Here is a 10,986-nt window from a genome sequence, read left to right on the forward strand (position 1 = left end):
CAGTTCGGTTAGTAGCAAAAAACATTTCCCAACCGAACCCTAGTAGTTCGGTTAGTAACAAAAAACATTTCCCAACCGAACCTAATAGCTCGGTTAGTTTCTAAAAACATTTCCCAAACGAACCTAGTTGTTCGTTTAGTTGCAAAAAGCATTTCCCAACCGAACCTTAGTTCGATTTTTTCGAAAAATATTTCCCAACCGAACCTAACAGTTCGGTTAGTTGCAAAAAACATTTCCCAATCGAACCTTGTAGTTCGGTTAGTTGCAAAAAACATTTCCCAACGGAACTGGTCAGTTCGGTTACGTCACAAAAAATATTTCTTAACCGAACTTTAAGTTCGGTTTGATCGTAAATTTTTTTAAATATTTTTATAACCGAACTATTTAGTGGTCACACCAAATATATAGTTCGGTTTGATCGCAAGGAAAATTTTCAATTTTTTTATAACCGAACTTCTTACTGATAACTAATCATTACTAATCATACTAATCACTAATCATTAAGTTCGTTTTTGGTCATAAGTTTAGGTAAACAAACTTAATCGCAAAAAAGTTTAAAATTTCTGGCAAAGAAAATTTTCCATTTTTTCGTAGCAGAACTTCTTAATGGTAATTAATCATTACTAATCATACTAATCACTAACCATTATTAATCATACTAATCATTAACTAATAACTAACTAATCATTAGACTAACACATTTAATTAAGGAGGATAAGTTTGGTATTAAGAAAAACATTTAGATAAGGAGTGACTTAGGATTACTTATAATGTCTTGCTTAAAATAGAATCATGCTCCCCCACAAAAAAAACCATGGTCCCCAAAAAATATTTCCTTTCAAATGAAAGAGTGACACTACCCATGAGGCAACAAATTAAGCCCAGTATAGCTCTAGGCTAACACAAAACCCACTAATTTATCGTCATGATTCAGGACCATTTTACCTTTGTGTGTATTCACAAAGAAACCTCTTTTGAGGCATACTCAATATTTTTGAGGCATACTAACTGAAAAAATTTTAAGCCGAACATCACTCTGTGTATCTCAAATTTTTTCAGTTATTGGCCGAACTTAGTATATACTTTATGAGAACTTTGGGTTATTATCCGAACCTTATATCGAACAAGCCGAACTGTTCTTCCCGTGAGAAGTTCGGCTCTTATATTTCAGCCGAACCAAGTATTGAACTCCGAAGAAGTTTGGAAAATTTCAATTTTTTGGAGCTAAAAAAGAGAGATTGGACGTCGTATACGAGTATACCTGTGTATTATTTGCAGAAGGTTCTTCATTAATGTATTTGTTCTCTGGATTTGGCTTCAAATCCCCAAATCTCAAAAACCCTAGTTTTTTTTTCACTTCTTCTTCCTCTCTCAAAAACCCCACTCTTACTTAAAAGTCAGATTTTTTCAACTAACTAACAACTTAACTTAGTCAACCCTTAAAATTATTAATTAATCATTATTATTATCATTATTATTAAAACTAATCATAATTATTAACGCTAATTAAATGAGGATAGTTATGCAATTATCAAAAAGGGTAGATAAGGGGTGACGGTATTTTTTATTTAGTGACCATATTTTGGCATTATTCAGTATGCCTCAAATAATTTCAGTATGCCTCAAAACAGGTTTCTTCACGAATTCACGAAATCAAGCCCATATTGGAGCATGTTTTGAGACGTACATGAAAATTTAGTCTTCTACTTGATATGAAAATATAGAGTCATTAGTTAGTAAAAATAAAAACCTCCTCTTCATATATTTTTGCGAATAGCAAAACTACCCTGTCACTTATATTTTTGTCCATTTTAATAATGAGTTTTGATCGATTAAACATAGGAATTATGGAGGTTTTCTAAGTAAAAAGGTATGAATCTCGCTCAGGTGTTAGCTGTCTTCACTTTGAGCCAGTTATGGTTATTTTAGAGATTGATCTTGACGTTAGATTATCCCATAAATTATAGCTCATCTTATTTAAATCACTACTGAAGAATCATAATTGAATGAACATGCTTCAAAAAAAAAAAAAAATGAATGAACATACCCTGTCAACTTCGAAAATAAATTATAGTCTTGGGAATTTTCTAAACTATAGGTTTCTGAATTTTCTAAACTAATTCAAACTTAGCACTGTGAAGTTTTTTTGTCAGGCTCGTAAAACTTCTCAAAATAAAGGTCTGAGCCTGCCTTTTTTTTTTTGTTGGACAAAATATTTGAACAATAATCAGTAGATGTAGGTTCGTGCTTTTTTATCCGCCAAAATAATTTAAACTTAGATTTCTTTTATTCATGTTGATTGTTTAGATTATTAGTTCCACATGGTTGGATTATTTAAGATCCTGCGTTTTATAATCTATTAGGGCCTCTCCACTCATTGTCAATTGGTTTTGAGTTGGATGCCGGTATTCTAACATGGTATCAGAGCAAGCTATTTGCGACGAGTCTTTGACCGCGCCTTTACTCCGCGTCACCCGATTTAATTGTCCACGTGTTAGACCCAACGAGACTACACGTGAGGGGGCGTGTTGAGATTATTAGTCCCACATTGTTGGGAAATCTAAGATCCTGCAATTTATAATTCTTTAGGGTCTCTCCACTCATTGCCAATTGGTTTTGAGTTGAATGCCCATATTCTAATATTAATTGTATTGTAATAACTTGAATAAAGTTTATCCTTTCTGTTTCCTTCTTCTTCACCAAATCTTATAAGGAATATACCGTGCAAATTGTCGAAGGCAAGGATGAATAAGGGACACCGCATAAATACAATATGGGGAATTAGGCTAAGGCCCGAAAAAATAAATATCTTATTGCCGGGTCCAAAAAAAATATTGTAATATAGAGAAAGAGGAGATAGAGACACAAAGTAGAGAGGAAGAAGAAGGGAGAAATTCTATTCAATCAATACAACAGACAAACATTAGAGCCTCTATTTATAGGGCTAGACACAAGGGCATCCCAGTAATAAACGGGATTTACTCTAGATATTCTTAACATAATTACACGTTTATAGCACTCCCCCTGATGACATTGTGTCTAAGCTAATTGCCTCATTAAAACCTTGTCAGGAAACCCCAAAGGGACAAAACCTGATAGAAGAGAAAATAGTACAATTATGAGTAAACTTAGAACGGAGATGGACATGCATATGTTGCCTCATTAAAACCTTGACAAGGAAAAACCCAGTGGGACAAAATCTTGACGAAGGAAAAAGAGTACAACATGATAGTTCCGTATACCTTTTACTATGATGCTCCCTCTGATAAGTAATTCAGTTGAATCTTGGCTTGCAAATCTTCGAGTCGAGACTTCCCAATTTTGATGAACGAATTTATGCAGGAGACAACAATTCTTTCATTAAAATGTCGGATAGTTTATGAAGTCTTATTTTGTGTTAGTATTCTAATGGTAGTGTCCTCGAGTCTTCATGCTTCTTCAAATACATTGAGGACTTGCTTCTTGGATGCTAGCTTCTCGAAGATGATTTGCATAAATAGTTGATACAGTTTCTTCAACAAAGACCCAATACACATGTACAGTACCATAGGTGTACAAAATTTGTAGTCATACCTTATATGGATCAGAATGATAACCAAATTCATAGGAGATAGTTATGTTGATGTGGTCTAACAAATTAAAATGACCTAGTTAATGGTGGGAATCCACCAAATAACCAAAATTAATACAACTCCCCCTTGGATGACCACCATGTCGGATTAAATTTCCTGACTAAAATATGTCCACTATCAGGCATGGCTACCTTATTGTATACCGTTTTACTACTTATAAGGGTTGTTATAGAGTTCACATGATTGAACTCTTTCTCTCTGGAGGATACTTCATGAATTCCTCTGGGATTGGGTAGTGGTTGATTGGGGGACTTTCCCTTTTCTTTTTTGCTCAAAAACTCTGCAATTATACTAACCTGATTTTTTAGCTATGAAATAGCCTGAGAGTTTTCCTGTAAACCTTTCTCAACCGTTTGCTTAAACATTGCATTGTTATGAGATAAGATGGTGAGAGACTCTTCTAAGCTCATGATTTTTTTATCCGACAGGTTCTGATACTAATCCATCCCTAAATGATTCTTAGTATAGCTAAACGCCGAGGGAGCCTGAGAATTATTAGACTGGCCTTGATTTTGACTCTTAGACCATGAAAAATTAGGATGGTCTCTCCAATCAGGGTTATAAGTTTCAAAATATGGATCAAATCTCTGACAGTTTTCAAACCTAGATTTTTTATAAAGATCATGGGCTTTCTCTTCGTATCTGGCATGGTGTTACCCTTGATTCATTTATAAGGCCTCTAGACCCCTAAGGATATCCGACCCATAATCAATTCTATCGACCCTATGGATATGATTTCTAGGTATTTCTGGTTCTCTCATAGATGCCCATTGCCTAGTTTTCTCAGCTAACTCGATAAACTCGTCAAAACAAGCATCTAGGTCTTGATGGGTGAATTCACCACCACTAATTGTTTCTACCTGCATACGTGTTTCACTATCAAGGCCCTCATATAAAATTTAGGCCAGGTGAGCTTTCTCAAAGGCATGATGTGGACACTGGTATAACAATTCACTAAACATTTTTACATAATGTTTAAGTTTTTCACCAAATTTCTGCTTAAAAATTTGGATAGACTGACGAATAGCAGCAGTCTTATGGTGTGGGTGGAATTTCTTAACAAATACCTCTACAAGACCATCCCATGTGGTAATTGTTTTAGAAGGAATAAAATGATACCACTCTTTGGCTTTCTCATGGAGAGAGAAGTGAAACAAACGTAACCTAAGCACATCTTTGGAGACATTCGGATAGTTCATTATGTCACAAATCATTTCAAAGTCTCTTATGTGGGTATACATGTTCTCATTCTCTAACCCCCTAAAGATACGAAGCATGCCAATAGTCTCAGGTCTAATATTTGTGCACATGCAAATTGTCGGGGTTCACTAATTTAGGTAAGCTTGGTTATCTTTAGGAATATATACCTACAGTCAAAGACCGGTCAACGGTACATGGCTAAGGCTTGTGGTGTTTCGGATGATATCGCCCAGAGGGTTCACCGTACTAAATCACGTGTTTTCCTAAAATCGGTGCCAGACGAAAATGCAATTGGTGTGTGCACGTGTATTTTTATTTTATTTTTTTAAAATAAAAGAACGAAATAAAATATTTACAAAGAAAGAAATAAAATAATTATGTACAAATAAAAAAAAAACTAATACTACTTTATTTACAAAAATAAAATCTTGAGTACGCTACTTACCTTTTTGGTAGGCAAATCCACAATAGATGCGAAATATAACCTGCACAACAAAGACAAGACTATACCGAAAGTAAAATAAAATAAAATCAAATCAAATCAAACTAAACAAAAAAAAATTAATAAAAATCTAAAATCTAACCTAAAGGCAAGTCCGCGTCGGCGACGCCAAAAACTGATGTTGTTTTTACAGTGATAAGTAGGGAATTCGTTTCTCGGACTTGGGAAGATATTGATTTTAGACTTAATAAAAGAAAATATTAAAACTAGCAAAAATATGCAAAAGAAGGTAACAAGATTAAGAGTTACTCGGACTCGGGATTCCACCAAACTCATGTTCTTATGGTTCAATTATTAATTCTTTGACAATTATAGCTCCAAAAATAATAACTATTGACTCTAAATCTTTGCCAAGGTAGATTTTATAAAATATTAATTGTAAATGGTAAGCATGAGTTATCAAAACACCTAAGCTAAGCATAACTCATCAAACTAAATGACAACTAATTAATTTAAAATCATAATTCAAATTATATTAATGCAAAAGTCACAAAAAGAATTAAATAAAGTTACCACATAGATGAGAATTGGATTCCTCCGTCATCCCAGTGATGGGGTTTATCTCCACATGGTGAAAACATGCTCAAAATATTTATTCATAGCTCAAAGTGTGTTTACAATGGTGAAAAGAGAGAAGAATAATAAAAACAGAAAATTGTAACGTTTATAAGAGTTGTGAATTAACTGTTACAATGAGATTCTACTGTAGCAAGAACGACAGTTTAGTTTTGTAGAAGATTTAGCGACTGTATTATGCAGGCTTATGTTCTTCGTGTTCTTGAGTCTCTGCAACAGCAAAAACCTTTCCTGCGAGCTCTTATTTTTTCTCTGCATTACTCTATTCTTTCCCCCAACTCTCGATAGCCGTCTCTGACCCCAAAGAAACTCTTTTATACCCAACTGCACCGTAATAACTCCCAAAATCTCTTGCATTAATCCGAGAATATTTTCTTTTATTGGGAATAAAACTCTGCCATATTTATACGATTCTTTCCCTTTTTATATCCTTCACGAGTCTGTTGTGTCTCAGCACACTCCATATACGGTTCATACACGTTTAATCTTCACTACAACGCATGTAACTACAACAAATCCCGTGTATATCTTCTCCGTGAATACACGCCCCCTGTTTTCCTCCCATCGACGATCCATCCCAAGCTAATCGAATCAGAAGGACTTACCAGTCATGTTTAGATCAAACAGGACCAAACCAATCAGTTCCAGCGATTAAGTCTCATCAAATCCATTCCAAAATCCATATAAAACTTTCCGGAGCAAAGTAAACCCGAGATTGATATTTTTTCAATTGATGACTATCCAGCCCATTCTAAGAGAATATGAGACCATTACCAGCCATGTCTCGTCAGTAAGAACAAACCCAATTAATTTGATCGATCGAGTCTTCCTCTAACACTCCAAATATTGAACCCTAACATTTTCCGGTGACTGAAACCATTTGTTTTTTATTATCCAGCCAAAGTTAACTAATTTTGAAGCTTACTTCATCTATGTATTGACGAATCAAAGCATCCCCATGAAATCCAGCGATTTAGTCTCACTCAAACACTTCTAATTCTCAACCCTAATTCTGACAGTTTTGAAACATGTTTTCCCTCCAAATTCCAGATTCAAATTGTTGAAGATGGTTACCCCTTATCCAACAGCTAAGGGTGACGATAGTGACTGGGTGTCCCTTCTCCAGGGGTCCAAATAACAACTTTTCGATCAAATTTCTTCATAAGAACTTATTTCTCCCAAAACACCTACAAATACATAAAATAAACAAATAAGTACAAAATTGAGCACTAACAATACAAATAATAGAGATCAAAATAGACACATAGATGCGTCTATCACATCCTAATATTAAAAAAATTCTCTCATTATAGTCTGGTTATCTCCTCATAAGAACTCTAGGTTAGAGTGATTTCAGCCAAATCTTGTCAACTGATGGTATAAATTTCACAAATTCAAAATAAATTGTTATATGCTTTGCAAAATTGGAACCCCTTTTAGTCATTCTGCAATTACCTTCTTTATTTCTAGGTGAGCATCGATTCATTCTCTACCGATGTAGTCAAAATAGCTCTCCAAGGTCGATTACTCGCGGCAGGCTATATGACCGAGGCGATTTTCGATTCCAAACCATTTCCAATTTTTAGTGAATAAGGCGACCGATTTTGACCGATTTTTTAGCATAACGCATTAACGATTTTTCCGAGTTGGCCTTGCATGCACTAAAATCAGAAAAGAAAATTCTCGGAACCCCTCAAATGGGAGTTATCAAATAGAAAAACCTCGAAATACATGGTAATACGTTCAATATAACAATATTACACACTTAATTACATGATAATGTTAAAATTTTATTTTTAATTAGGTTCAAATCATGACTTATGAGTAGCAATATATAAATCACAAATAAATCGATTTCGAGTTTTAGACCGAGTTTTGGCAATTTCCAAAGTCCGAACTAATTGCTCCTCGCTCCAATCTTTCGAGCCGAGTAGAACCGAGGAACGATTTCGACTACTTCGTTCTCTACTATTAATTTCTTTTGGAGAAAAGGGGCTGATAAAATAGTAAGCTTTTTTATTCTAGTCTAATCTATTGCGGTTCATCTTTAATGAATTTAATCATGTTTTATGCTTCTATTTTGGATGGTGCTGAAAGCATGATACTTTAGGGATTAGTTGATTTGATTTTTATGGTCCTGATTAGATTGATACTTGAGAAGTCAAATAGATAACTTAGATTGTATACTTGATCGTTGATAAAAAATTTACTCTTCTTGATTTCTTTAGGTAGACGGTAGAGAATCTGGAGTCATGGGTGGAAGAGCTAGACAAAGAAGGTTATCAACGGATGAATTATTCATTTCATTGTTTTATTTTTATTAGTATAGGTTTTTTAGTAGTAGTTTTATGAATTTGTTTTGTGGTAGTAATGTTATGAATTTTTGTTGAACAATCTACAATTTTATGCAACTTACTGATATTGCTAAACACTAGTGCACTAGTTATTTTCTTATTTATTGTTAGCAAGGCCAGATACCCGCCCGACCTGGCCAGTCTTGTTTCACAGGCTTGGACAGATCATGGGCAATAAATTTCTGCTACTATCTGGTCCGGCCTCTCCTATAGAACTTAATGGGTAATTAGGTTGTTAAGCACGTCCGGCCGGCCTGTGGTATAATCAGGCTTGGGCCGGCCTACTTGGCCGATGTACACCCCTAGCTTGACATGTAGCAAAAGTTGTTAATGAGCCCAGTCCTCTTCTGTCATATATATCTCATGAGACACCATTTCCCTAGGCCACATATGGTGGCAATGCCACCACCGGGTGTATGTATGCTACTGTGTTCTCTCGACCACATGAATTGTGAATCAGGTCATGGTGCCTGTATTTATTTTCTATGGCCACATGCCATTGAATTACGCTGACTTCGAGTTTTGGCGTATGGCACCATGACCCAGTATGAATCCTCTATCTTTTGAATCCTCCTTCACAAGTGCAGGGCTGTTTGGTGAAATTTTGTCGGGTGATTCATATGCACCTATTGTGTGATTTTACTTTTAAATATTAATCTAATGAAAAGCAAAGGCCACCTAGAAGACGTAGATAATTTTCCTACCAGTCCTCAATTGTTAACTCAAGGTGTGGTTTACAATTGAAGTGCATTGTATAGGCTGTCTTTCTTAATTTACCAGCTAGCCTATCCAACTTGCAACATATTTCTTGATTCAGGAATAACGTATGGTACTGAATGACCGACTGCTCTTGATATCTTGTTCTCTTCTATAATATGACTAACGTCAATAGTCTATTTCTAAGCAAATCCAAACGGACACGATTTTGTTTGTTCTTTCTTTTTGTTGTTCTTTTTTTTTTTTTGATAAACACAAAAACACTGCTCGGTCCAATTTCCCTGAACAGACCCATCCAGCTGAACTAGCCTCTAAAGGGGAACAATTAAATGTAATTGTCTAAAGACTTGGGTCTTAATTAAATATGCATAAAATTGAAAAATTGAACTTGTTATTAGAAGATAAAAATATAACTTCATCGTTAGAATAAGCCAGCCGACAAACTCTCATATTTCGAACAGAATAGACTTTGAATTCGGAATATTCTTTTAAAGAATGAAAACAATTCTGAACATTCCGTCCTGAAAAGATTTTTTAAGGGGCAACTACCTTAACAGAATCATGTCGCCGCAAAACTACTTGAAAATCCTGCCAAAACAGGTCCATACTGCGGGCACCAAATTTACAATATGCATGTACTAATCCTACATCACATGTTGGTATAGTATTTGGATCTACCATGGCATCTCCATTTCAAGATTCTCTAGCATATACGTAATATCCTTTATTAATATTCTCATGCACAATAAATCAAATGGTCCATATTTCTTCAACCACTCTTATATAAACATCATTTACAACTTTATTTCCATAAACAAATTCTATCTGAGGCAGCTAAATAAATCTTCAATTATTTCAAGTGCAGGTTCATTTTGCTTTATTTTTTTCATTCATGGATATGATTTTAGAGTATTCATCAACAAGAACATCTTCATCTTCATCTCCAATAGAAACTCTGATTTTCAATTATGTTACTAGTAATTTTGGTATTTTATTTTCAACTCTTGATAATTTCTGGGATTTGATTATTTCTGTTTTAAGTACTGCTGTTATTAGTTTATGGGGCATTAAAATTGTAAGTTCTATTTCTCATCATCAACATGTTGAATCCGATGGTTCTCCCTCCATCTCATTTCATCATAATCAAAATCAAGATAAGGATGACGATCAGAAGTATACAGAAGAATCTGTGGAGGAGGATAATGTCTTTGTATCCTCTTGTTCTTCATTGTTTGATGAGGATTCTGCCATTAAATTTGACGGTAATGTCAAGAGGAAGTTCACTTTACATTTTGCAATTGGTGGTGATGAGGGTGTTAATTTTAACGATGAGTTAACGGCAGTTACAAGATGTTGGAATGAAGTTGATGTTAGTGACGTTACTGCACATCTGAAGGAGGATTACTGTAACTACGATGGAAGGTCAAAATGGGAAAAAGTTTTGGTTACTAAGGATTTGGGATGGTATAGTAATCTAGATTTAACGTCTCTTGACGGCAGTGCTGTTAAATTATGGGAGACAATGAGGAGGTAAAGGCGTTAGATTTGACGGAGTAGGGGTATAATGGGGATTCGTTATCGCAAGATAATTGTATATAATTTTTTGGTTTATCGTTTTCTTTCTCTAAATTATTTTGTCCCACAAACCTTTTATGATGAAATTCAAAGGTTATGTTTTTGGTTCTTCCATCCATGTGTCCACCCAGATTATTTTATATGGCATGGGCAGCAATTTTTTTTTTTCTTTTGATAAGTCTCATAAATTTCCTTCACGATAAAATAGAGATTACATGGATTTCAAGTACAATTACAATTCAAAGGTACTAAGTAATTTGTGAAGAGAAGTAACAAATTATCGATAAGAATACCAAACAATCCTAAAATTAGGAGAATGGTTTTGGGATTATAATCGAACCATTTTGAAAGCTGCCCATGCCAATCCTAAGATTAATACGAGCAGCTTTTTACCTTTAACCATTTTGAGATTTCAACCTTCTACAATCTC

At 34.6% G+C, this 10,986-nt stretch overlaps 1 protein-coding gene across 1 annotated transcript; it reads left to right on the forward strand.

Annotated features, from left to right (window-relative positions):
* Nucleotides 1-9,873: 9,873 nt before the first annotated feature.
* On the forward strand, nucleotides 9,874-10,515 carry LOC113335610. The gene has a single exon (XM_026581630.1). The coding sequence runs from the start codon at nucleotides 9,874-9,876 to the stop codon at nucleotides 10,513-10,515; it is 642 nt and encodes a 213-aa protein (XP_026437415.1).
* Nucleotides 10,516-10,986: the final 471 nt, after the last annotated feature.

This window comes from Papaver somniferum, unplaced genomic scaffold, assembly GCF_003573695.1.
Source record: "Papaver somniferum cultivar HN1 unplaced genomic scaffold, ASM357369v1 unplaced-scaffold_15, whole genome shotgun sequence".
In the NCBI taxonomy this organism is placed as follows: domain Eukaryota; kingdom Viridiplantae; phylum Streptophyta; class Magnoliopsida; order Ranunculales; family Papaveraceae; genus Papaver; species Papaver somniferum.

Bases quoted from the DNA above. Each gene is read 5' to 3' on its own strand.
- LOC113335610 (XM_026581630.1), top strand. From the start codon at position 9,874: ATGGATATGATTTTAGAGTATTCATCAACAAGAACATCTTCATCTTCA.